At 42.2% G+C, this 27,414-nt stretch overlaps 3 protein-coding genes across 10 annotated transcripts; 2 read left to right on the top strand and 1 right to left on the bottom strand.

Annotated features, from left to right (window-relative positions):
• The first annotated feature begins 473 nt into the window (after positions 1-473).
• Positions 474-2,708, top strand: iba57 (iron-sulfur cluster assembly factor IBA57). Its single transcript, XM_021613626.2, has 3 exons — positions 474-986; positions 1,206-1,555; positions 1,983-2,708. The coding sequence occupies exons 1-3, from the start codon at positions 610-612 to the stop codon at positions 2,372-2,374; spliced, it is 1,119 nt and encodes a 372-aa protein (XP_021469301.2). The 5' UTR covers positions 474-609; the 3' UTR covers positions 2,375-2,708.
• Positions 2,709-3,335: 627 nt separating this feature from the next.
• On the bottom strand, positions 3,336-8,464 carry LOC110530489 (2-oxoglutarate and iron-dependent oxygenase JMJD4). Of its 2 annotated transcripts, XM_036986150.1 has the most exons (4): positions 6,759-8,464; positions 4,397-4,522; positions 4,028-4,304; positions 3,336-3,703 (listed from the first exon to the last, which is right to left on the bottom strand). In XM_036986150.1, exons 2-4 carry the CDS (start codon positions 4,414-4,416, stop codon positions 3,608-3,610), a joined length of 393 nt encoding a protein of 130 aa, XP_036842045.1. In that variant the 5' UTR covers positions 4,417-4,522; positions 6,759-8,464; the 3' UTR covers positions 3,336-3,607. The 2 variants fall into 2 exon arrangements, 1 of the variants encoding a protein (XP_036842045.1); XR_005052944.1 differs by having other exon boundaries at positions 4,078-4,522.
• Positions 8,465-8,565: 101 nt separating this feature from the next.
• On the top strand, positions 8,566-23,976 carry snap47 (synaptosome associated protein 47). Of its 7 annotated transcripts, none has more exons than XR_005052943.1 (7): positions 8,566-8,819; positions 9,200-9,728; positions 9,984-10,483; positions 11,077-11,201; positions 13,353-13,495; positions 13,990-14,117; positions 21,873-23,976. XR_005052943.1 is itself a non-coding variant. In XM_021613616.2 (6 exons), the coding sequence occupies exons 2-6, from the start codon at positions 9,223-9,225 to the stop codon at positions 14,003-14,005; spliced, it is 1,290 nt and encodes a 429-aa protein (XP_021469291.2). In that variant the 5' UTR covers positions 8,566-8,704; positions 9,200-9,222; the 3' UTR covers positions 14,006-14,708. The 7 variants fall into 7 exon arrangements, 5 of the variants coding, with proteins under 5 accessions (XP_021469291.2, XP_021469293.2, XP_021469289.2 ...); XR_002474535.2 differs by having other exon boundaries at positions 21,831-23,970; XM_021613616.2 differs by lacking the exon at positions 21,873-23,976 and having other exon boundaries at positions 8,566-8,704; positions 13,990-14,708.
• Positions 23,977-27,414: the final 3,438 nt, after the last annotated feature.

Genomic DNA, 27,414 nt, shown 5'->3' with positions numbered 1-27,414 from the left:
CACCTACTAAACCAAATCACAAGCTTCAATCTGCCGCTTTTCACAGTGCGGTGGCAGGAAAATGAATAAGAAAATAGAAGTACTTTTTTCAGTGCCTGAGAAATAAGAGGTATGGTGTGTGAAGGGTCAAATGAGTGAGAGTTGGCAGCACTGAATCAATATTTCAGTTGTATGAAAGGCTGAATAAGGATTTTTAAGCCATCTCCCCATCTAAATTGATTGAATTTGAAGTAAATGACCTCAATAAGGGATCATTGCATTCATCTGGATTCACCTGGTTAGTCTGAAACCATGGAAACAGCAGGTGTTCCTAATGTTTGTACACTGTGTAGTAGTCGGTCCATGAATCAGCGTACGCGAACGAGTGGATTACCTTGAAAACAACAGGCGGGCGGACATCTTGGAAGCAGTCTTATTAACTACCTCAGAGCTCTGAACACACGAATCTTCTGGTACGCACCCATCGTCGTGACGTAAATGCACGCAGTGCATTGTGGGATTCAAAATGGAGTTTGTTATCAAGATGTCAGTTGAAACGTCCCGTCTTGGACTTATTTAACGAATTTAATTTAATTGTCTAGTTGCTGTTTTTCGCACACGTACCAAACAATGCACTGTATGGGATTGGTTTGTTTCGCTAGGGCCGCGGTTGGTCCAAACTCTTTTCTTCGACTCTACTCACGCAATTTCAATGCTAGAAAATGTTCCGAACGCCGGTACCAGTGGACAAGTGCTTGGTGCCCAGCAGGATGGACCAACATCAATAATTACAGTCAGGAAGCACGTAAGAATGAATTGGGACAGTATGTTTGCTATCATCTTCCACACAGGACCTTAATGAAAGTTCAAGGGCAAGATACAAGATCGTTTCTTCAAGGTATTGTAACCAATGACATGGAGCTCTTTGCAAAAGAGGAACAGAACGTTTTGTATGCGCACATGCTGAACGTTCAAGGAAGGACACTGTATGACATTATCATATACAGGTAATGCCTTATTGTAACAGCTACATCTTGTTTACGGTCAGGCTAGCCATAACATCCATTGTGGGCGTGGCTTGCCTATCTAACTACTAAGTTTCACATAGAAGTTACTGTGCAGCAGTTAAGACTGTTTCAATTAGTTACTAGAAACCCAGGCATGATATACATTTGAAGCACTCCCACATGATGGCTGACATGTTCTTTCTTTTATTTTTTATTTAGGTTGAAAGTAGCAGAAGCGGGTTGTGGTGTTCTGGTCGAGTGTGACACCACCATAAAGGATGTAATTTTGAAACATTTGAAGGTGTACAAAATCCGCCGGCAGGTGAAGATCAGCACCTGTCCAGAGCTTTCTCTATGGGCTGTTTTGCCTCAGGGAACAGCCCCAGGCCACAAGAGGCCTAAGCCAGATCTCACTGCCCCAGAAAAAGCTCTGATGTGGGAGGAAGATCCGAGAACTGAAGCCATGGGCTGGAGGTTGGTGGTGGACAACGAAGTCGATCCTCTGGAAATGATTCCATGGTGTCAGCAAGGCAACTCCGAAGAGTACCACAGGCACCGCTATGCAATAGGTAGGATCAGCCAACTAGAGGTTTAAGTGGTGGAAATGGTTTGCTTGCCTCATCTAATACTATGTGGTGTGTAGCCAACTCTATGGTTGTATATTGTCAACTACTGGGTTGTTATGCCATATATAATAGAACAGTTGGTTGCAGCATACGGTATGGAGTGGCAGGTAGCCTAGTGGTTAGAGCGTTGGACTAGTAACCGAAAGGTTGCAAGATCAAGTCCCAGAGCTGACAAGGAAAACATCTGTCGTTCTGCCGCTGGACAAGGCAGTTAACCCACGGTTCCTAGGCCGTAATTGAAAATAAGAATTTGTTCTTAACTGACGTGCCTAGTTAAATAAAGGTAAAATAAAAAATATGGCTAGCAGGGCTGTTGGATTGAAATTATTCCTGTAATCACTGTATGTTTCTATCTACCTGTTTCGCTTAGGACTTCCTGAGGGGGTGAAGGACCTTCCTCCCGGGGTGGCTCTTCCTCTGGAGTCCAACCTGGTCTACATGCAGGGCATCAGCTTCAGTAAGGGCTGTTACATTGGCCAGGAGTTGACCGCCAGGACTCATCACACCGGGGTGGTGCGGAAGCGCCTGATGCCTGTACGCATGTCAGCACCAGCCGAAGGCCTGGAGGAAGGAGTATCGCTACAGACCCAGTCTGGCAAGCCAGCCGGGAAGCACAGGGCCGGGGTTGGAGAGCTGGGCCTGAGCCTGATCCGCCTGGCTCACGCTAAAGAGCCACTGACACTCAAGGCGTCAGAGGACACCACAGTGACTCTAGAGGCCTCCGTGCCAGACTGGTGGCCCAAAGACACGAAAGCAAAATGAGGATAGAAGTATTTATTGACCCCAACAATATGAAACGTACATTTGTTCAAAAGAGCCATATAATTTCTTCATGGATTTCTACACGTCCATAGTTACATCTTCTCTTTCCAAATTCATCTAATACAGTATTTCACTGGTACCACTAGCAGCCATGTCTGACAATAGTTTTACTTTGTTTGCAATATTGAAATTGCTTTAGATAGACTCTGAAATTATAATTTCAGAGTCTATCTTCCTTAACTATGCTGTTTGCCAGTTGTGCACCATAATTTACTAGCTATTGTCATAAATATTACTATGCATCTCTGGTGTAATAAACATATAAGGACACAAAGTATGGATGTTTCTCATTTTCTCAACATCTCATTCACACAAAACATCCATAAACGTATGTATTTCAAGACATCAGGCAAGTCATTTGGGCTACCTATCTCTGAAACCAAAGCCTTATCAACCAAATGTATAGATAAAGATGCTCAGAAAGGGATACAGTGGCCTACTCCTGGTAAAGGGAGTGCTGCCCTCTAGTGGAGTTTGGTTTCTTTAATCTACTCCAGAAAACTTTCAGTTTTTTAAATTTCACCTTTATTTAACCAGGTAGGCTAGTTGAACAAGTTCTCATTTACAACTGCAACCTGGCCAACATAAAGCAGTTTGACACATACAACAACACAGTTACACATGGAATAAACAAAAATACAGTCAATAGTACAGTAAAAGTATATATACAGTGTGTGCAAATGAGGTAGGATAAGGGAGGTAAGGCAATAAATTGGCCATGGTGGCGAAGTAATTACAATCTAGCAATTAAACACCGGAATGGTAGATGTGCAGAAGATGAATGTGCAAGTAGAGATACTGGGGTGCAAAGGAGGAAAATATATAAATACAGTATGGGGAGCTGCTCTGACAGCTGGTGCTTAAAGCTAGTGATGGAGATATGAGTCTCCAGCTTCAGTTATTTTTGCAGTTTGTTCCAATCATTGGCAGCAGAGAACTGGAAGGAAAGGCGGCCAAAGGAAGAATAGGCTTTGGGGTGACCAGTGAGATATACCTGCTGGAGTGCGATCTACGGGTGGGTGTTGTGTGAGCTCAGAGTTGAATGTTCCAGTTAAAGTAATTGCAGAGCATGCATTCTAGAATGTGAGCCATCCTCTGCAGGTCACAGGCAGCGTGGTGAGGTCCTAACGTGGTCAGGGTATTTGAAAGATGCAGAGGGTAATTTGAGGTGTTTCAAGAGCTCAAGAAAGACATGCGGTTGTCAGCGATGATCTTTTGGAAAGAGGCAAACTCCCTGTAGTCAATCCCAGAGCAAGACTTCATGATGACCTGGAAAACAATAACAATTTAGTTACTACAGACCACAGCTTTTTCAAAATAAATCTGCTTTTGACATACAGTATCTCCAAGTGTTACTCCACTCCTCTATCTCTCTCTGGACAGCAGACAGCTCGTTCTGAAGAAACTGACACATAATGTACACATTGCAGCCATTCAACCAGTTATGGTTGTTAGAGATGGTGTCTTCCTGTAGGATTATGAGACAAAAATGGGGTTATTACAGTTCAAAATTAGCCAGATGAGCTTATATGTGCTTAACTGGCAATTATTTATAAAAAAGCTCTTGCACCACATCCAAACAGCAGCACTTACCAAATTATAAACCTGATGGTGCCAACCACTGAGCACACAAATGATCTCACCCGCTTCCTGAATGATCTCTAGTGGTTGGCAGGCCTCAACAGAGTGTGGGAACTGCCCATTGTCTTGAAGCTCGGGGGTAGTGATGTCATAAGCAAGGTTGCCATGGCTGTCTTGTAGAAACTCTCCTTGGCCCCTTGGCTCCTTGGGATATAGGATACATTTTTTACTGCCACAGATATTCACTGACAAGCTGTAGGAGCGAAACGCATCAGTGTGGAATGGCGTCCTGTAGTGATGAGAGAAACAAGCACATGATGTTAAGGGAGAGATAATAGGATATCCATATTAGGGTCTATAATGAAATATGTTTTGTTATACCATGAGTCTTTGGGTTCCATGTAGACGTAGCGGTAGTCGTCCACCTCCAAGGTATCCCAATACTTATTGAACCAGTCAGAAGAAAAGAAGACTGGGGTGGTATAAACGCGTTAAGGAAAATCCCTGCTGCAGACAGGAGGGAACAGTTGAGCAATGTCTAAATCAAATCAAATTTCACATCAATTCAAATTTTATTGTTCACATACACATGGTTAGCAGATGTTAATGCGAGTGTAGCGAAATGCTTGTGCTTCTAGTTCCGACCATGCAGTAATATCTAACAAGTAATCTAACAATTTCACAACAACTACCTTATACACACAAGTGTAAAGGAATGAATAAGAATATGTACATATAAATATATGGATGAGCGATAGCCGAACGGCATAGGCAAGATGCAGTAGATGGTATAGACTACAGTATATCCATGTGAGATGAGTAATGTAAGGTATGTAAACATTATATAAAGTGGCATTGTGATAGATTTATTACATCCAATTTTTTATTATTAAGTGGCTAGAGATTTGAGTCAGTATGTTGGCAGCAGCCACTCAATGTTAGTGATGGCTAACAGTCTGATGGCCTTGATATAGAAGCTGCTTTTCAGTCTCTCGTTCCCAGCTTTGATGCACCTTTACTGACATCGCCTTCTGGATGATAGCGGGGTGAACAGGCAGTGGCTCGGGTGGTTGTTGTCCTGGATGATCTTTTTGTCCTTCCTGTGACATCGGGTGCTGTAGGTGTGTCCTGGAGGGCAGGTATTTTGCCCCCTGTGATGTGTTGTGCAGACCTCACTACCCTCTGGAGAGCCTTACGGTTGTGGGCGGAGCAGTTGCCGTACCAGGCGGTGATACAGCCCAACAGGATGCTCTCGATTGTGAATCTGTAAAAGTTTGAGTGTTTTTGGTGACAAGGCAAATTTCTTCAGCCTCCTGAGGTGGAAGAGGCGCTGTTGCGCCTTCTTCACCACGCTGTCTGTGTGGGTGGACCATTTCAGTTTGTCCGTAATGTATATGCCGAGGAACGTAAAACTTTCCACCTTCTCCACTACTGTCCCGTCGATGTGGATAGGGGGCTGCTCCCTCTGCTGTTTCCTGAAGTCCACGATCATCTCCTTTGTTTTGTTGATGTTGAGTGTGAGGTAATTTTCCTGACACCACACTCCGAGGGCCCTCACCTCCTCCCTGTAGGCCGTCTCATCATTGTTGGTAATCAAGCCTACCACTGTAGTGTCGTCTGCAAACTTGATGATTGAGTTGGAGGCGTGCATGGCCACGCAGTCATGGGTGAACAGGGAGTACAGGAGAGGGCTGAGAACACACCCTTGTGGATCCCCAGTGTTGAGGATCAGCGGGGTGGAGATGTTGCTTCCTACCCTCACCACCTGGGGGCGTCCTGTCAGAAAGTCCAGGACCCAGTTGCACAGGGCGGGGTCGAGACCCAGGGTCTCGAGCTTAATGACGAGTTTGGAGGGTACTATGGTGTTAAATGCTGAGCTGTAGTCGATGAACAGCATTCTTACATAGGTATTCCTCTTGTCCAGACAGGTTAGGGCAGTGTGCAGTGTGATTGCGATTGTGTCGTCTGTGGACCTATTGTGGCGGTAAGCAACTTGGAGTGGGTCTAGGGTGTCAGGTAGGGTGGAGGTGATATGATCCTTGACTAGTCTCTCAAAGCACTTCATGATGAGGGAAGTGAGTACTACGGGGCGATAGTTGTTTAGCTCAGTTACCTTAGCTTTCTTGGGAACAGGAACAATGGTGGCCCTCTTGAAGCATGTGGGAACAGCAGACTGGGATAGGGATTGATTGAATATGTCCGTAACCACACCAGCCAGCTGGTCTGCACATGCTCTGAGGACGTGGCTAGGGATGCCGTCTAGGCCGGCAGCCTTGCGAGGGTTAACACATTTAAACGTTTTACTCACGTTGGCTGCAGTGAAGGAGAGCCTGCAGGTTTTGGTAGCGGGCCGTGTCGGTGGCACTGTACTGTCCTCAAAGCGAGCAAAGAAGCTGTTTAATTTGTCTGGGAGCAAGACATCGGGGTCCGCGATGGGGATGGTTTCGTGGTCCGTGATTGACTGTAGACCCTGCCACATACCTCTCGTGTCTGAGCTGTTGAATTGCGACTCTACTTTGTCTCTAAACTGACGCTTAGCTTGTTTGATTGCCTTGCGGAGGGAATAGCTACACTGTTTGTATTCTGTCATGTTTCCGGTCGCCTTGCCCTGATTAAAAGCAATGGTTTGCGCTTTCAGTTTTGCGTGAATGCTGCCATCAATCCACGGTTTCTGGTTGGGGAAGGTATTAATAGTCGCTGTGGATACAACATCACCGATGCACAAGCTAATAAACTCGCTCACCGAATCAGCGTATAGATCAATGTTGTTCGATGCCATCCGGAACATATGTGATCGAAGCAATCTTGAAGCATGGAATCAGATTGGTTGGACCAGTGTTGAACAGACCTGTCGTGTTCCTGGTAAGTTGGCGTTGCTCTTATATCCAATAGTTCCTCCCGGCTGTATGTAATAAGACTTAAGATTTCCTGTGGTAACAGTGTAAGAAATAATACATAAAAAAACAAAATACTGCATAGTTTCGTAAGAACGCAAAGAGTACAAGTACTATTCATTACAAATAAACACTTTCAAATCTTTTGGACTGCTGCTCTTTTGGACTGAGGCAACATATCAGTGAAATCAATACCTTGACATGTGTCAATACTTCAGATAAAAGATTTTAAAAAACATGCGCTGGCGCCCACCCAGAATAATAGTTTGTGTGGAGGTGCTGACTAACGGCGAATAAGCTATCAAAATAAAGTCGCACACTCCATGTATAATCGCCCAGCAATTTAATGGGTATTTACCAATGTTTTGGCATCACTGTGCCTTCCTCAGGGTGATGCCGAAACGTTGGTAAATACCCATTAAATTGCTGGGAGATTATACATGGAGTGTGCGACTTTCTTTATTTTGATAGTTTAGAATCGTTCAGATAGACATCCTTTTGGTGACGTGTGTCCATTCTGGATGTATTCTTTCCAGTAGTGAATAAATAATTTGTTTGGGGTTTGCATTGTATTCTTTCACATTACTGTTTGCAACAGGAACCAGAGTCTAATCTGCAAGGGTAAAAAACAATAGAAAAACCTTTTGTGAAAACAACTTAGAAATGGGTTATTTGTTCATCATAACTGCAGCACAAATTATATCAGATAATTCCACAGACGATGAGATATGGCTGTCAAATCACAGATCAGGACAGCCCATGCCTAGGCTAATCAAACTCGTTCATGTCACACCAACATTATGAATACAAAGTTACTGGGCATTGTAATAGATCTGTAACAACATTTATTTACCAAATTGCTGCAGCAGTTTCTGGAAGGTTGGTTTCCCCTCTTCAGTGATCCACTGTTTTCTGCATGTCCAGTCTAGTGAATTTCCTCGAGAACATGAATGGGTGGTTGGGAAGTAAGTACCTTTTTAAAGAATTTGGAATAGCTCAACTCCTTGTCTATGTAATCCACAAAGTGCGAAGACCAGAATTTTTCATAGGATTGCCTTGGTATTTTGACAAGGCTGCAGCAGTTATAGTAAGACTCCCTGTCCATGATATTCAATAATATAAACAAATCCTGGATATAGCTAACTAGTTAGCAAGCGATTAAAACTGGCGACGTATCTACGATATAACTACATAATTTTGGGATTTGCATTACAAAGATAAGTCGAAAATTAGGAGGGTCTGGTTCGTTTATTCGAACCTACAAATAGCTTTCTATTTTACATGCTATGGCAATGATATTCAGTTTGCATTGCAAGGGAACACATTTATCGATGCACAAGCCCAATATTAATTACAAAGCTACATTTGTTTATTTTTTTTGCCCCATATTGTTTCCGTACATCTTGGATATTGTCTGTTAATTCAACGTTGTCTTAAAAATAACATTTATGTAGTACATATAAGCAACGAAATTAGACAATCATGTTAATCTACACATTTAAGGTAGCAGGATCATTGTTTCTAGACGGACTGTAAACATGTCTGTACTGAGAACCTGCCGCTCTTCCACTTCCTAAACAAATCAGTCGCCTGCAAACAGGTGTTTTTATTTAATTTGACAAATTATTAAACTGATAGATTGAAATATATATTCACAGAACAACTGTACTCGAATAAAAATGACTTTTGCACAATCGATAATATTAGCGCCTTGCCCAACATTGCAGAATTGTTGCCATTGATTTCCTGGGATAGTCATAACCCTGCAGGAGGTCACGTGCCAGGTTTCTAAAAAGTAAACAAAAACATGAACGTTGAATGTCCGCTAGCTATTTTGTTTGGTTACAGCTATTCTTTAGTTTGTACACGAATGTAATTTAATGCAAAATATATTTTATTTTATTTTAGAGGTAAGCTTATGGAGATGGCTGCTGGCTGGATAACTAGCTAACGTTAGATAGCTTCCTGGCGTATTACGATTGTGCATGTTTTTATAGCCAGATAGCAAGCTTAGCATATACACAGTGGCCCTAGCAAAGTAACGTTAACTATTACACGGTAACGTATGTTTCTAGCTGTAACGTTACTGCCATGCAGTAGGTCTAAATAGCTAGTCCAAAGTTAATTGATTACCATGATGACATCTAGCTAGCTACTTGAAATACCTAGCTAATAGTTCCAAAGGTTTAGGGTCTAATCTTTAATCTTGATTAACATCTTGACCTTGATTCAAATACTCTGTTATTTCTAATATGACATCTGAATTTATGTTCACCCCTTTTTACCTAAGTGAGCACCTGAAGCCAAATCAAGATGACAAGCCCAAACCGAGACATCCCCATCCACAGCTGGCCAGGCTCCTACTACATCAACAGCGAGAAGCGCTGGGAGGCCGGGACCCTGTCCCTGACCCGCACCATATTGCGCTTCACCTCACACCAGAGCAAAGAGAACCTGGTTGGCTTCCGCCTCACCAGGATTACGGAGATCAAGATGGAGTCGTCCAGCTTCATCTTCAGCACTCTGACTGTGTTGGAACAGGGGAATCTCAAGCACTGGTTCGGCTCACTGAGGCCCAACCGGTTGGTGGTCTACAATGTCCTGGAGCATTTCTGGAGGGAGAGGTTGTTGTCCCCCTCTACTGAGGTCCAGGGGGCCGAGGCACAGCCCACCAAGGGGAGGGAGCTGATTAACCTGGTGGCAGGGGCTCAAAGACGGCTAGAGGACACAGGGAATGTCCTCCACCACCAGGGAGAGCAGTTTGATAACGTCATGCAGGGCCTGGACAAGATCGACTCTGATCTGGGCGTGGCAGACAAGTAAGGAGGATTTTGATATTCTATTCTACCTCTGGGCCTTGTCATGTAACTGTTTTATTGTTTTTATGTTTACAAATATTGTAGCTTGCCATGGATATTGTCTGACGTTTTGATGCCTTTCTATTTACATGTAATTGGTTAATCTATAATAGTAAGGAATTGAGATTGGATAGCGATAATCCAGAAGATTGATTTGTGTGAACCGTCACTGAATTGGATGGATTCCTCTAACTTCTGTCACCATTCACACCGCAGGCTACTGTCTGAACTGCAGTCTCCCCCTTGGTGGCCTTTTGGCAAATTACCCTGGAAGAGTCAGCAGGATGCCAATGCTGAGCATGCTGCCAGAGAGGCCACTTGTAAGGGAACAGCAACAGGCAAGCACAGAGGGATCACCAGCATACCAGCCATCGTTTCCAGAGGTGGAGACTCGGACCTGAAGCCTGGCTGCTTGATGGTGATGGTCTCCTCTTTAGAAGTCCGAGACACAAACTATGTGCTCCTCCACCGCTTTGAGAGGGACGAGGTGGATGACATCCGGGTGCACAACCCTTATGAGATCAGTGTGAGGCAGAGGTTCATAGGGAAGCCAGACATATGCTTCAGACTCCTGTCGGCTAAAATGCCGGAGGCCATGTCTGTGCTAGAGATGCAGTATAAGAAGAAGGTAGAGTACACGAGTGAGTACTCTGCCTTTAAGACGACCCCAGCCACAACCCCAGGTGACCAGAATCAAGGTTTAATATGGAATGCAGGTAAGAACTGTAGATTTCACCTCTGAAGTCACAGGCAATTGTTCTTCTTTGTTTATTTTGTATTGTACATTGGTTTGTATTTGACCACCAAGTGGCAGTAAAGGTCTGTATTTTAGCATTAGTTCAATATACATTTTTGAAATAGCTTTAGGCTCAAATGTCATGATACACTCTAGATAATTTTATTTGGCACCCCAAGTTTTCAGATTTTTGTTGTTTGACATAAGACTGTAAAATCCCCAGGATATCAGCTCAAAGTGTATTTTAATTTAGGAAATCTGTTCCCAAGTGCTCCCACACATAACTAGAGAGACATTGGCGGTCGTATTCCAGTGTAATCAAGGTTTTAAAGGATTCTGTGTTTGTCAAATACTATATCTGTTTGGGATTCTTGCGGTCAATTTTGCTGTATACAAATTATTTATATCTATGTTGACCCCTGCTCTAGATTATTGATTTATTACAAAATTTTGCCTTTTATGTTATGAGCTTTCCCCCATACATTATCATGGGGATACTGTTACGCTCATAGGATGATCATTTGTTTGTTTGAGTTGCCTTCTCACTGTATCTCTGTCCCCCTTCCTTGGCAGCAGGCTTGCAGCAGTACCAGGAGACAGAGGTCCCCAGTACGGTCCCAGCAGGAGAGCTTTCCCAGGTGCATCTACATGTCCTTACGCCAGAGGTTACTCAGGCTGAGGTTCAGGAGCTCCGACAGGTGAGAGATCTCTCCATCTGTATACTAAAGCAGTCTAAAGTTATACTGCCCTTACATTGTCTCTCTTTCTGCTTAATACCTGTCCTGTAGACACCTGTTTTGTATGTAGAGGAAATGCATAATTTAATAACCATGTTACGATTCAGTAAATGTATTCCATTTCAATAGCAGGTTTTAAAGAACAAGCATAACTTTGCCCATGGAAATCATGGGAAGATAAATGCTGTATTTCCATTCCAAACAGAGATTCACTGTAATGATTTAGATTTGTCAAATTATATTTTATATGTAAGTCGGTGAGACCACAAACCAAACTCCAATGTGTTTAAGAGAGGAGAGAGGGAAAGATACATGGCCAGTTATTTGGTCGACTTTTCTGGTCAGACAGTGTATAAAGTATTTCCATTCATAGCCATAATGTTGAACAGGGTGAGCTCCATACATGGTCTATGGTCGCGAGACATAAACAGTGACGCAAATGCAGTCAATTATTTTTTATTTAACACATTATTATAACTTTCTCAGAATGCTGTATTCCATATTAAACCTCTTCATAACACAACATTTTGTGTATATCTAAGACCACATATGTAATTGGTTGGTGAACCGTTACAGGTATGTTGTCATTTTCATAATCCTCCTGAAACACAGGCTACAGTCTCTCCAGACATGGATGGTTCTTACTGTCCCATAAGCAATTCTTTAAAACTGAATGAAGCTAAGATTGAATGAGCCTTTTGTGGAAACTGTGTTTACAACGGAATAGTTAGTTAGGTATTACAAGTTAAGTATTGACCACTTCAGAATGGTCTCAATACGATTGTATCTCAATATAGTTTTATATATAATCATTTTACAAACAAATCGATCATATAAGTGACATTTTTCTCAATTAGTCTGTGTACAATTCAGGGATGTGTATTCTTTCTCTATCAATGGATTATTATGTTGTGCTGATAAGTCTTAATGGTTCTTTTGAACTACAAAGCCTGCCACTTTCTCAAGTGATACAATAGTACACTTTTTGACACACCCAACCCTTCTCTTGAAGTCATTCATATCATGATTAGAACCTATAGTAAGAGCCCCTCGTTGAGAGCCACTTTCAACCTTATTTCCTACCCAAGTGTATAGCAAATAGACCCTTTTGTCAAAAGATATTTGATACAGATTATCAATAGGTTTATTGTTCAAATCAGTTAAATATTTACAGTTCTTTATGTCCTAAACAAATTCCTACAAGTCACCTCACCTCACCTTTCATCAGTTTGCTGAGGTTATTAGCCTGCTTTTTAAAACTTGTGTGTATTTTACTAACATATCTGACAAGTTAATACACCCAAACAAACCTAATGTTCAAGCAGTGGTGTGATGATATTGAACTTGAGCAGTAGGACTGAGTTAAAGGTCCTGTGCACTTTGTTTCTGTGTCACTTACTGGCAGTTGAAAACATACATAATGTCAATGGGGTGTGTGTGTGAGCATGTGTAGGATAACATAATATTAGTTCAGAAACCACGGTGGAGTTTGGAGTGAATGTTTATTAGATTTTGCTTGGCACAACGCAGTTTATTTTAGATGTTCCATTGACCATTACATACACAGTTTTTGGAGCTTGGAGATGGAGTTGCAGAATTCCCTGAACACATGGAAAGTTGAAATAACATTTCATTTGACTTGTTTGTTATCGATGACCAGAGGAGCACCTCTGTCAAACCACCATGTGCTTGAGTATCATATACTAGTCACATGAATATTGTTTCACATGGCGATTGTGTCTTGACCTAGCGATGTAAATTCAGTTATTATAGATTGTTTTCTTTCTGTCTCCTTGGCCCTGGCAGGCAGTGGAAGAAGAATTATGACTGAGAAGAAAGTGTTATTCCTCCTCTCTGCTCATCTCCCCCGTCTTTTCCACTGACTGACTCACTCCCTCTCCTCTCAGGACATAACGCCTAGACAAGACACTTTTTCTCCCACAACAAGAAACAAAATGACTCCCACAGACCTAGGTCAAATCCATATGTCAAATACTTGAGCTGCACTTGATTTACTTTGCCCTGTAAAGTGCAACAGAAGAAATGCATCCCAAAGTGCGAACCACAAGCTAAATCAAGTGTGTGTGTGTGTTTCTCTCCCTGTTCTCTCAGATGCTAATGCAGTTGAAAAATCTTGCTCTGGAGGCTGAGACTGAGCTGGAGAGGCAAGACGAGGGCCTGGATGTTCTGACCACCTCTACGGACCAGGCCACCATGCACATAGACAAACACACCTGCCGCATGAAAAGGCTGCTGTAACTAACTCACTTACAACGCAATGCAGAAATGCACCGAGTTGCTATTGCCTTACGACTAATGTATTCTGTTAGAAAGTTGTTGTACTGTACCTCTATATTTGAGGTTCCATAACCGTTGAAACCAGATTTTACCATCTGCTTCGTTGTATCACATCAAGTTAAGTCTTAGCCTCAGGTGTAGTCATACACCCTTACCTCATTGTAACGTGTAAATAATAGAATTCGATGTTCCTCTCAATGTGGTAATTACTGACCAGTCCACTAGATGTTATTTACAGCAAGGTGAGGAAGCGTTCACTCATCAGCACTTTGTGGAGATATCGTCCTCTTTGCACTAACAAACTATGAATATATCCAAACTTGGTTGTTGTTGACGGGAGGTTGGACAGACATAATGGTCTCTGTCACACATGTAATCCATGGTTTCTGATGTTGTACTTAAATCACAGTGAGGAGCAATTGTCACATGTTTTTTCCTTCTTCTTTTTCAGTTGCAGGTGTCAGTAAAGCCATCCCCCTCCCTCCATGCACATGGTTTCCCTCCAGCTCCAAGTGTTGCATGTTCCCATGTTTCTGCTGAGTAAAGCGATGCATCGAGTGGGATCTGTAGAACTGTGAGGTAGGCAGTGGGTATGTAACATGTAGCAAAGTCCGTTGAAACTGTGTCCCTTGAAATACACTGAATACTTTACAGAGCCCCTACTCTTAAGTCAATTTCTATACCATAATGTTCTGTACTAGAGAAAGCAGGGAGTAACTCACAATAGGCTGTCTCTCTGACATTATCACTGGATTCAGGAATATCTGTATAATCTTATGTGTATATGAATGACTTGCATATTTCTATGCTCTAGTGTACTCGGATGTTTTACTGAAATTTAATTATTGTCTCGCTATCATATGTGAACTTGCGATAAACTGTTATTTAATCTCAATATCTGGTAAATAATGCTTTTCTCCGTACAAATAATGCCCAAGGCTCCCCATGCTACTGTAATGTAGAGAGCAGAGGAAGTATTTGAGTGGCGTGTAATTATCCAATAGAACACATTTACATAAAATACAGACAAATTGCTTTAAGTAGTACAGTACGACCCGCCCAGTTCATAAAAGGCAATGGACACTGAAACAAAATATAAATGCAACATGTTACCTGTTGGTTTCATGAGTTGAAATAAAAGATCCCAGAAATATTCCATGCGCACAAAAAGCTTATTTCTCAAATTTTGTTCACAAATTTGTTTACATTCCTGTTAGTGAGCATTTCTCCACACCTGGCAGGTGTGTTCTATCAAGAACATGATTAAACAGCGTGATCATTACACAGGTGCACTTTGTACCGGGGACAATAAAAGGTCACAATAAAATGTGAAATTTTGTCACACAACACAATGCCACAGATGTCTCAAGTTTTGATGGGGCGTGCAATTGGCATGCTGACTACAGGAATGTCCACCATAGCTGTTGCCAGAGAATTTAATGTTCATTTCTCTACCATAAGCCACCTTCAACATTGTTTTAGAGAATTTGGCAGTACGTCTAACTGGCCTCACAACCGCAGACCAGGTGTAATCACGCCAGCCCGGGATCTACACATCCAGCTTTTTCACCTGCGGTATTGTCTGAGAGAAGCCTCTGCGGACAGCTGATGAAACTGTGGGTTTGCACAACCAAAGAATTTCTGCACAAACTGTCAGAAACCGTCTCGGGAAGCACATCTGCACGCTCTTTGTCGTCACCAGGGTCTTGACCTGACTGCAGTTCGTCGTTGTAACTGACTTCAGTGGGCAAATGCTCAAACGCTTTTTATGGATGAATCACGGTTTCAACTGTACCGGGCTGATGGCAGACAGCGTGTATGATGTCGCGTGGGCGAGCGGTTTGCTGGCGTCAATGTTGTGAAGAGAGTGCCCCATGGTGGCTGTGGGGTTAAGGTATGGGCAAGCAAAAGCTACAGACAATGAGCACAATTGCATTTTATCAATGGCAATTTGAAATCACAGAGATACCGTGACAAGATCCTGAGGCCCATTGTCATGCCATTCGTCCGCTGCCATCACCTCATGTTTCAGCATGATAATGCACGGCCCCATGTCGCAAGGATCTGTACACAATTTCTGTAAGCTGAAAATGTCCCAGTTCTTCCATGGTCTGCATACGCACCAGACATGTCACCCATTGAACATGTTTGGGATGCTCTATATACGTGTACAACAGCGTGTTCCTGTTCCCGCCAATATCCAGCAACTTTGCACAGACATTGAAGAGGAGTGGAACAACATTCCACAGACCACAATCAACAGCCTGATCAACTCTATGTGAAGGAGATGTCTATGCGAATTAAATGTATCGCACTGCACGAGGCAAATTATGGTTACACCAGATACTGTCTTGCTTTCTGATCCACGCCCCTACTTAAAAAAAACTATAGTTTGTTAACAAGAAATGTGTGGAGTGGTTGAAAAACGAATTTTAATGAGTCACTAAAACTTCTGACTTCAACTGTAGGTTGGAGTCATTAAAACTTGTTTTTCAACCACTCCACAAATTTCTTGTTAACAAACTAGTTTTGGCAAGTTGGTTAGGACATCTACTTTGTGCATGACACAAGTAATTTTTCCAACAATTATTTAAGTTATTATTTAAGTTATATATTATGTATCACAATTCCAGTGGGTCAGAAGTTTGCATACACTAAGTTGACTGTGCCTTTAAACAGCTTGGAAAATTTAAAAAAATTATTCCATGGCTTCAGAAGCTTCTGATAGGCTTATTGACATAATTTCAGTCAATTGGAGGTGTACCTGTTGATGTATTGCAATGCCTACCTTCAAACTCAGTGCCTCTTTGCTTGACATCATGGGAAAATCAAAAGAAATCAGCCAAGACCTCAGAAAAAGAATGGTAAGAGCTCCACAAGTCTGGTTTATCCTTGGGAGCAATTTCCAAATGCATGAAGGTACCACGTTCATCTGTATAAACAATAGTAATCAAGTATAAACACCATGGGACCACGCAGCCGTCATAACGCTCAGGAAAGAGACGTGTTCTGTGTCCTAGAGATTAACGTACTTTGGTGTGAAAAGTGCACATCAATCCCAGAACAACAGCAAAGGACTTTGTAAAGATGCTGGAGGAAACAGGTACAAAAGTATCTATATCCACAGTAAAACGAGTCCTATATCGACATAACCTGAAAGCCGCTCAGCAAGGAAGAGGCCACTGCTCCAAAACCGCCATAAAAAAGCCAGACTACGGTTTGCAACTGCACATGGGGACAAAGATCATACTTTTTGGAGAAATGTCCTCTGGTCTGATGAAACAAAAATATAACTGTTTGGCCATAATGACATCATTATGTTTGGAGGAAAAAGGGGGAGGCTTGCAAGCTGAAGAACACCATCCCAACCGTGAATCACATGGGTGTAAGCATCATGTTGTGGGGGTGCTTTGCTGCAGGTGCACTTCACAAAATCTACTCATGAGGAAGGATTTTTTTTTATTCATTTATTTTTTTAATTTTACCCCTTTTTCTCCCCAATTTCGTGGTATCCAATTGTTGTAGTAGCTACTATCTTGTCTCATTGCTACAACTCCCGTACGGGTTCAGGAGAGACGAAGGCTGAATGTCATGCGTCCTCCGATACACAACCCAACCAGCCGTACTGCTTCTTAACACAACGCATCCAACCGGGAAGCCAGCCGCATCAATGTGTCGGAGGCTACACCGTGCACCTGGCAACCTTGGCTAGCGCGCACTGCGCCTGGCCCGCCACAGGAGTCGCTGGTGCGCGATGAGACAAGGAGATCCCTACCGACCAATCCCTCCCTAACCCGGACGACGCTAGGCCAATTGTGCATCGCCCCACGGACCTCCCGGTCGCGGCCGGTTACGACAGAGCCTGGGCGCGAACCCAGGGACTCTGATGGCACAGCTGGCGCTGCAGTACAGCGCCCTTAACCACTGCGCCACCCGGGAGGCCGAGGAAGGAAAATTACGTGGATATATTGAAGCAACATCTCAAGACATCAGTCAGGAAGTTAAAGCTTGGTTGCAAATGGGTCTTCAAAATGGCTTAAGGACAACAATGTCAAGGTATTGGAGTGGCCATCACAAAGCCCTGACCTCAATCTAATAGAACATTTGTGGGCAGAACTGAAAAAGCGTTTGCGAACAAGGATGCCTACAAACCTGACTCAGCTACACCAGCTCTGTCTGGAGGAATGGGCCAAAATTCACCCAACTTATTGTGGGAAGCTTGTGGAAGGCTACTCGAAATGTTTGACCCAAGTTACGCAATTTAAAGGCAATGCTACCAAATACTAATTGAGTGTGTGTAATCTTCTGACCCACTGGGAATGTGATGAAATTACAGCTGAAATAAATAATTATCTCTACTATTATTCTGACATTTCACATTTTTAAAAAGAAGTGGTGATCCTAGCTGACCTAAGACAGGGAATTTTTGTCAGGAAATGTCAGGAATGGTGAAAAACTGAGTTTAAATGTATTTGGCTAAGGTGTATGTAAACTTCAACTGTAAATATCTGTATTCCCAGTCATGTGAAATCCATAGTATAGGGCCTAATGAATTGATTTAAGTTGATTGATTTACTGATATGAACTATAACTAAGTAAAATCTTTGAAATTGTTGCATGTTGTGTTTATTTTGGTTCAGTGTAGTTCCCTTTATTAATTTAAGAATGATAATGAATAGAAAACAAAACAGGCAACAAAACAACACTCGGAGAAAGGCAAAGCAAGGCAACACCCAATTATAACAGGGTTTACATGTGACAAATTGGCATGGAGATTGTCATAATTATGGCAAACGAGATAGAAGTGGAAGCTATTTACTATTGAAAGTTCCCCATGCGTGTCGGTCCCTGGCCTGTTGAATGAAAGTGAGTGCAGAGTAAACAGGCCTGTTGTTATTACATCCTGTTGGCACCAGGAGTTGGTTTGGTATCTGCTCACTGCCCCTGTTGGGGCCGGAGCTCTCTCTCACACACACATACGTACACCACCGAAGATGTGGCCACAGGTAGTGGCCACTAGCTTTCACGAGAGAGGGGACCACCAGGAGCCAAAAGCCCAGATTAACCCGATTTGGTGGGGTGGCTGTACTCTCATTAATGACTCAGGAAGAAGCTAAACTAGTTTTAAAGAACACTGGCGACCTCTCAAAAGTCTCAGCCCGGGTCCATCACTGGGATGTGATCCTACACTAAAGATGTAATAAATTGAGGATGAACACTTGTAATGAGTTAAATTGCCTTCGGAAAGGATTCAGACCCCTTGACTTTTTCCACATTTTTGTACGGTACTGCCTTATTCTAAAATTGATTCAAAAAATAATAATTGACATCAGTCCACACACAATACCCCATAATGACAAAGCAAAAACAGGATTTTAGAAATGTTTGCTAATAAATAAATAAATAAAAACTGAAATACCACATTTACATAAGTATTCAGACACTTTGTTCAATCACCTTTGGCAGAGATTACAGCCTCTTCTTGGGTATGACGCTACAAGCTTGGCACACCTGTATTTGGTGAGTTTTTCCAATTCTTCTCTGCAGATCCTCTCAAGCTCTGTCAGGGTGGATGGGGAGCGTCGCTGCACATCTGTTTTCAGGTCTCTGCAGAGGTGTTCGATCGGGTTCAAGTCCGGGCTCTGGCTTTGCCACTCAAGGACATTCAGAGACTTGTCCCGAAGCCACTCCTGCGTTATCTTGGCTGTATGCTTAGGGTTGTTGTCCTGTTGGAAGGTGAACCTTCGCCCCAGTTTGAGGTCCTGAGAGCTCTGGAGCAGGTTTTCATCAAGGATCTCACTGAACTTTTCTCCATTCATCTTTGACTCGATCCTGACTAGTCTTCCTGCCGCTGAAAAACATCCCACAGCATGATGTTGCCACCACCATGTTTCACCGTAGAAATGGTACCAGGTTTCCTCTCGATGGGACTCTTGGCATTCAGGCCAAAGAGTTAAATCTTGGTTTCATCAGACCAGAGAATCTTGTTCCTCATGGTCTGAGAGTCTTTAGGTGCTTTTTGGGAAACTCCAAGTGGGCTGTCATGTGCCTTTTACTGAGAATTGACTTCCGTCTAGCTTCTCTACCATAAGGGTCTGAATGGTGGAGTGCTGCAGATAGGATTGTCCTTCTGGAAGGTTCTCTCAATTTCCACAGAGTAACTCTGGAGCTCTGTCAGATTGATCATCGGGTTCTTGGTCACCTCCCTGACCAAGGCCCTTGTCCTCTGACTGCTCAGTTTGGCCGGGCAGCCAGCTCTACGAAGAGTCTTCGTTGTTCCAGACTTCTTCCATTTAAGACCTTCAATGCTACAGAAATGTTTTGGTACCCTTCCCCAGATCTGTACCTTGACACAATCCTGTCTCGGAGTTCTTACGTACAATTCCTTCGACTTCATGGCTTGGTTTTATCTCTGACATGCACCTGTCAACTGTGGGACCTTATATAGACAGGTGTGTGCCTTTCCAAATCATTGTCCAATCAATTGAATTTACCACAGGTGGACTCCAATGAAGTTGTTGAAACATCTCAAGGATGGTCAATGGAAACAGAATGCACCTGAGCTCAATTTCGAGTCTCATAGCAAAGGGTCTGAATACTTATGTAAGTCAGGTATTTAATTTTATTTTTAATACATTTGAATATGTTTTTGCTTCGTCATTATGGGGTATTGTGTGTAGATTGCTGAGGATTTTAATTTTTATTTAATCAATTCTAGAATAAGGCTGTAACGAAACAATGTGTGAAAAGTCAAGGGGTCTGAATACTTTCCGAATGCACTGTATATGACAAGAAAATTGTTGCCGGAGAAAAGGGTTATACCAAACACTTCTTCTAGTCTGATCAAAGATGGTGAACTGGAGAGAGTTTCTTCTGTTGTTGATTTGAGCGATAAACAGTTCCATTCATTTGGGAGACCCGGTGTCCCGAACTCCAGAAGCATACCACATGGTTATGTGCATTCTTAGCCTCTAAAAAAAGGCGAGGAAGGGAGAGAGTGAACACATACTGCCGTGGTTTCGAAGCAGCCCTGCTTTAGAAGGAAGTGGTGTCGGTCTGGTCTGACCACAGATGCATGAGATCCGGCGTTGCCTTCCTAGCGGATGGTATGGAGACACCATGCAGGCCTGGACTTCCAAGTCTGTTTACTAGATTGTCCCTGTGGTGAGGTCGTTCTTTCCAACAAGGAGCGTGTCTCAATTGAAAGCCAATCAATCAAGTTCTGCTTGGAAAGAGCTTCACAAAGGCTGTGGGATTCTGTCAGGGCACATGTGGGTTGCTCTCTGCTCTCGAAAATAAGGAGCCATGTGATTGTTATACCAAGTCAGAGTTGTCATTTCCCCAAGGGCTTTGAGGTGGATGTTGTTTTTGCTTTCTGTAAAAATAGTGCTCAAGACATCTCTCATGACATCCTTTGTTATTTATTTACCATTGTTTTGTATTTAGGTTACCTTGGCAATATTACCACAGATTGCATCAGTAAAATAATACATGTTTTCAGTGTTGGTAAATGTAAAATATTTAACTGACAATTTTTCGGTTTATCATGCAAATGAAACTGTTAATGTCGGTAAGGATTTTGATGTTTATATTCATCAATGTGATTCATTTTGAGAATGGATTCCAAGGTCTCTAATTGGAAATGAGAGAAATACACAATTATTTTATTCCTGTGTAGCACTATACTATTAGTATGTCTGTGTGTCTGTAATGGTTGGACTCTTGACTCACGTCCTGGCTGGTCTCCTACTGGTGCAGGTGTTGCTTCTGCTGTGTTCGTTTCACCACGCAGAGGGAGGCTCCAGTTTCAGGAAATTAGGCCTGTTGGTTAATGTTAGAACTGGAAGGAAAAGTTCCTGGAAGGTGGTTGAGTCCAACCGGGGGGTGGGGAATTGGTTCCCTTTCTATTAGAGAAAAGATATGACATCCACTTCTTATAGATGGCTTTGGTTGAAAGTCAATTGTGTTATACACGTTTTACAATACGTTTGCTGTAAACTTACAGTACATGAATTGCATTTTATATGTTTTCAATTCATTTTTATAACATTCCTCCATAGTTGACTTCAATGATTGATGTCATAAAAGTAGTGGTAGGAGTTTGGTTTCTGTTTGTGTACCTGTTGTTGTTGATGAAGATTTGGCTTCAAATTAATTTAACTTCCCATTGCAATCCCATCAGAAGATGCCCTATGTTTTACTATTAATGTGGTACTTTCCCAGATGCTGAGAGACAGAATGATATCATATACCTCTTGCACTTGTTATTGTTATCTTTTCTTTGGTCTTCAGACGGAGGTGCACTTTGTTGGATTTCCGTTTCTCTTTATTCAGAGAGTGACTCTCATCTCTGCTAGAGGGAGTGAACTGCGAGTCGCCCTGGCCAAAGTAAACTCCAACCATGGTCTGGTCTTTCTGAAGCAACTCGAATGAAGGTCTACTACTCCATAAGCATTGGTGTGTGAGAACAGCACCGGCCTACTGTATTGAACAGCTGAAACAATTGTGTGATCACTATTTAAACTTAAATTGACTTGTATGTAGTGACAGGTAGGTTTTAGCTGAAAAGTAAACCAATGTGGGATTGTTACCCATTATTTAATATTTACACAGTAAACATCTTAAAATATACCAGATTCTAATTGTTCTCAAGGAGCAGTGCCACTGTTCATGATTAAATATAGGGAAATTTAATCATTGTTGTTGAAGGACTGATAATGGGTAAATTTCCTTTGAGATAGTATCCTAATGAGTGGTGTCTCAGTTATGTATGATCATGACACTTGTTGGCTGTAGATTCAGAAGAGGGCAGCAGTGAGTTGCTTATTCAAGGGAATGTTGGGAAATGGGTAAATGCAGTTAATTGATAGACAATTATTAGACCTCGTGAAGTTTCAGTACTTGGGTCTGGTGTCTTATTTCTATTGAAGCTGTATGTAAAGTTTTCACTATTTTGTTGTGATCGATTTGTGTTACTTTACATTCTAGATATGTTAACCGATGCTTCACTCTGAACTAGATTTGTCAATGGGCTTCTTATTGAGCAACCCTCAAATTGTAAGCTAAAATATCAACCCACAATTTGACAGTCACGGTTCTTTCTCTATTTCATTCCAATTTTGGGTTCCTTATTTTCCTCTTCGTAATGATATAAAAATTAAAAAAATCTGCCCCATCTTCATTTCTACTCTTTCATATTATGGAACAGTTACAGGGAATTGGAAACCATTTCCCAAATAAACATTTTCTTGTTTTCTTTCTGAAACCTACCCTAAAAACGCCTCACACTTCTCTTGTGTCTGCTGAATGAAAACACAATGGTCTGGAGTGTAGCCTACCTTTGGCAAAGAGTTAGGAGCTAGGGACGGGGTCTTTTTGTGATGACTGGATTATGTATTCATTAAAATCACATCTATACTGCTCCCCAAACAGGTTGTCAGGCTGGGAGCCAGCTCACACCGCATCAGTACTTTTACGAGTGGGCCCCCCAGAAACCTTCAGCGAGACTGTTTTTAGTGGCTCTTGATGCAAATGGAAACACTTAGCTCCCACAATAAATTACCCTGCAGCCAGAGATGGTGATGCCACACTGCACAGACCCCCAGCCCTGCCACTCTGCCCGGTTAGAGAGATACTTGCACACGTAGCAGCAGAAGTGTTTGGATTGAGCAAAAGTAGCAGTTATGGATAGTGGAATGATGATGGCAGACAGTGAACGGACATAAACAAGAAAAAGGAATGGGGTTGTTATACTAGGGTGTAGTGTCCTCTGGTGAAGAGTGATAAAGGCAGGAGATATCATAGCCCCCCCCCCCCCCCCCCCCCCGGGGTTGAGATTGGGTTCGTGTCAGGATAGTCGAGTGTCTTGCTCTTCATTTTTTGGAGGAAAATAGATAAACAACCATTAGTGTTGTTGGAGTTCAGTGCTCTCTAGAGTAATACTCCCATCTCACCAAAGTACTACTATTCAATATAGCTACTATTATTCTGAATATGCTTTGTATGATTAATAGATACATTATAAAAGCTCTATAGGCTATTGTCAAATCAAGTAGCACTTTCTCGGCCAATCAATGACATACTCTCTTTCTACCAGACTCGGATGTGGTCAAGTTCAAACATTACAACAACACACTTACAGGTACTTTACTTAAACTGCTGTATTAGAAGTCCAGGTGCATAAGGAAATAATAGTTGCAAAATGGTGTGTTGCCTTTGCCTAAGAACACCTACCCAAATAAATAATCCAAATTATTATGCCTGCTGGTTCTAACTTGTTTGACCGCCTAATGATGTAATTGCAGCTGACCAAACTGATTGTTGTTGAAATATTGCCCCGCTGTTATAGCTACGTTGTGACAATGTTGTGTGTTCACCGAGAGGGCCAATGGCACAACCATAACAAACACAACAAACACAGCTGAATGTGGGGTTTCCATTTCAATTGAATGACGGGGCACGCAGCGTCTGGATGGGACTTGGGAAAAGGGAGCTCAGTCATCCGCTGTGCTCTGCTCTGTTTGGCTACTGGCCAGCATGGTAAGCAGAGCCCTGACAGTACAACCGACCTGTGAAATCATTGTCCAGATGCACTTAAACATTTCCAAATGCAAATGATACATAAAGATACGAACAAAATCAGTTACAGGTTGTGCACAACAGAATGAATGCAGGGACTGCAGGAGCATGTTTGACAAAGTAAAGCTGTGCCAGATTAAAGGGTTGCGCCTTTAATGAGGGTGTGGACCAAGAAGGTCAGGTCAGAGAGACTGTGACGTAGGCTGATGTTCAAATTGTATTAGTTTTCATTCAAACACTCCCAGTGTTTGATCGAATCTGCCTGGAGCGCCTGATGGGGAGGATTTTGCACGCATGAGACTATTCCATTGATTCCATTGTACCAGGCAAACTCAATTAAGCGCAGCTAAAGTATCAACAAAAATAATATAATAACACTACCGTTCAAAAGTTTGGGGTCACTTAGAAATGTCCTTATTTTTTAAAGAAAAACATTTTTTTTGTCCATTAAAATAACATAAAATAATCAGAAATACAGTGTAGACATTGTTAATGTTGTAAATGACCATTGTAGCTGGAAACGGCAAATTGTTTAGGGAATATGTACATAGGCGTACAGAGGCCCATTAGCAGCAACCATCACTTCTGTGTTCCAATGACACGTTGTGTTAGCTAATCCAAGTTTATCATTTTAAAAGCCTAATTGATCATTAGAAAACCCTTTTGCAATTATGTTAGCACAGCTGAAAACTGTTGTGCTAATTAAAGAAGCAATAAAACTGTCTGTCTTCAGACTAGTTGAGTATCTGGAGCATCAGCAATTGTGGGTTCGATTACAGGCTCAAAATGGCCAGAAACAAATCACTTTCTTCTGAAACTCGTCAGTCTATTCCTGTTCTGAGAAATGAAGGCTATTCCATACGAGAAATTGCCAAGAAACTGAAGATCTCGTACAACGCTGTGTACTACTCCCTTCACAGAACAACGCAAACTGTCTCTAACCAGAATAGAAAGATTGGGAGGCCCCGGTGCACAACTGAGCAATAGGACAAGTATATTAGAGTGTCTAGTTTGAGAAACAGACGTGTCACAAGTCCTCAACTGGCAGCTTCATTAAAAAGTACCCGCAAAACACCAGTCTCAACATCAACAGTGAAGAGGCGACTCCCGGATGCTGGCCTGGAATCACGTAGTAACCACGTGTTAAACCAATCAAAATATATGTTATATTAGAGATTCTTCAAAGTAGCCACCCTTTGCCTTGATGACAGCTTTGCACACTCTTGGCATTCTCTCAACCAGCTTCATGAGGTAGTCACCTACTTTGTGGAATTTAATTTCCTTCTTAATGCGCTTGAGTCAATCAGTTGTGTTGTGACAAGATATGGGGGGTATACAGAAGATAGCCCTATTTGGTAAAATACCAAGTCCATATTATGGCAAGAACAGCTCAAATAAGCAAGGAGAAACAACAGTCCATCATGACTTTAAGACATGAAGGTCGTTCAATCCGGACAATTTCAAGAACTTTGAAAGTCACATTCGCAAAAACCATCAAGCACTATGATGAATCTGGCTCTCATGAGGACTGCTACAGGAAAGGAAGACCCAGAGTTACCTGTGCTGCAGAGAATGAGTTAGAGTTAACTGCACCTCATATTGCAGCCCAAATAAATGCTTCACAAGCATTCAAGTAACAGACACATCTCTACATCAACTGTTCAGAGGAGACTGCGTGAATCAGGCCTTCATGGTCAAATTGCTGCAAAAAAACACTACTAAACGACACCAATAAGAAGAAGAGACTTGCTTGGGCCAAGAAACACGAGCAATGGACATTAGCCCGGTGGAAATCTGTCCTTTGTTCTGATGAGTCCAAATTGTAGATTTTTTATTCCAACCACCGGTCTGTCTATTGCTCGTGTAGAGTAGGTGAACGAATGATCTCCGCATGTGTGGTTCCCACCATGAAGCATGGAGGAGGAGGTGTGATAGTGTAGGAGTGCTTTTCTGGTGACACTGTCTGATTTACATTTGAAGTCGGAAGTTTACATACACTTAGTTTGGAGTCATTAAAACTTGTTTTTCAATCACTCCACACATTTCTTGTTAACAAACTATAGTTTTGGCAAGTCCGTTAGGACATTTACTTTGTGCATGACACAAGTAATTTTTCCAACAATTGTTTACAGACTGATTTCACTTATAATTCACTGTATCAGTGGGTCAGAAGTTTACATACACTAAGTTGACTGTGCCTTTCAACAGCTTGAAAAATGACAGAAAATTGTGAAGATACTGGAAGAAACGGGTACAAAAGTATCTATATCAACAGTAAAACGAGTGCTATATCGTTCTGTCTCCTAGAGATGAATGTACTTTGGTGTGAAAGGTGCAAATAAATCCCAGAACAACAACAGAGGACCTTGTAAAGATGCTGGAGGAAACAGGTACAAATGATCTATATCCACAGTAAAACGAGTCCTATATCAACATAACCTGAAAGGCCACTCAGCAAGGAAAAAAAAAAAAGCCACTACTCCAAAACCGCCATAAAAATGCCAGACTATGGTTTGCAACTGCACATGGGGACAAAGTTTGTACTTTTTGGAGAAATGTCCTCTGGTCTGATGAAACAAAAATAGAACAGTTTGGCCATATTGACCATCGTTATGTTTGGAGGAAAAAGGGGGTGGCTTGGAAGCCGAAGAACACCATCCCAACCGTGAAGCACGGGAGTGGCAGCTTCATGTTGTGGAGGTGCTTTGCTGCAGGAGGGACTGGTGCACATCACTAAATAGATGGCATCATAATTATTTGTAGTTATCATTTTCACATAGGATTTGCCACAACATTTTAGTTTTAATTGGTCCAAACGATTAGCCCTAAGTCCTTTGGGGGAGGTATTTGTAGGCTGGGCTATTGATTTTATTTTCTGCCTCTTTTTTACTGCGGTCTGCACGAGGGCTACGTTGTCACTTACTGGCGGAGAGGATGAGGCATTTCTTCAGGGGGGATGTTGTGCATTGCTAACTGTTCACGTTTTTATTCGGAACACAGAATTGAGACTGAGCGTGGGGTTAAATAAATCCACTGGGTTATTTCGAGTTGTTTGGGAACTCGGCTGGGATGTTCAGAGATTCTTTTATGTACACCATTTATTTTTATTTTATGTGATCGCAGCTGTAACTATTATCCACTGTCACGACTTCCGCCGAAGTTGATCCCTCTCCTTGTTCGGGCGGCGTTTGGCGCTTTTCATTTTCCTTTTGGTTTTGTCTTGTCTTGTATCACACCTGGTTCCAATCCCATTCGTTACATGTTGTGTATTTAATCCTCTGTTCCCCCTCATTGTCCT

This window comes from Oncorhynchus mykiss, chromosome 8, assembly GCF_013265735.2.
Source record: "Oncorhynchus mykiss isolate Arlee chromosome 8, USDA_OmykA_1.1, whole genome shotgun sequence".
NCBI classification, from domain to species: domain Eukaryota; kingdom Metazoa; phylum Chordata; class Actinopteri; order Salmoniformes; family Salmonidae; genus Oncorhynchus; species Oncorhynchus mykiss.
Note: the sequence above shows the minus strand (reverse complement) of the source record. Positions and strands in the feature narration are given on the sequence as shown.

Bases quoted from the DNA above. Each gene is read 5' to 3' on its own strand.
- LOC110530489 (XM_036986150.1), bottom strand. From the start codon at position 4,416: ATGGAACCCAAAGACTCATG. The intron at 4,305-4,396 runs GTATAACAAAAC...TCATCACTACAG, and splicing joins ATGGAACCCAAAGACTCATG to GACGCCATTCCACACTGATG. The intron at 3,704-4,027 runs GTAAGTGCTGCT...ATTGTTTTCCAG, and splicing joins ACCATCAGGTTTATAATTTG to GTCATCATGAAGTCTTGCTC.
- iba57 (XM_021613626.2), top strand. From the start codon at position 610: ATGCACTGTATGGGATTGGTTTGTTTCGCTAGGGCCGCGGTTGGTCCA. The intron at 987-1,205 runs GTAATGCCTTAT...TTTTTTATTTAG, and splicing joins TATGACATTATCATATACAG to GTTGAAAGTAGCAGAAGCGG. The intron at 1,556-1,982 runs GTAGGATCAGCC...TGTTTCGCTTAG, and splicing joins CAGGCACCGCTATGCAATAG to GACTTCCTGAGGGGGTGAAG.
- snap47 (XM_021613616.2), top strand. From the start codon at position 9,223: ATGACAAGCCCAAACCGAGACATCCCCATCCACAGCTGGCCAGGCTCC. The intron at 10,484-11,076 runs GTAAGAACTGTA...CTTCCTTGGCAG, and splicing joins AGGTTTAATATGGAATGCAG to CAGGCTTGCAGCAGTACCAG. The intron at 11,202-13,352 runs GTGAGAGATCTC...CTGTTCTCTCAG, and splicing joins AGGTTCAGGAGCTCCGACAG to ATGCTAATGCAGTTGAAAAA.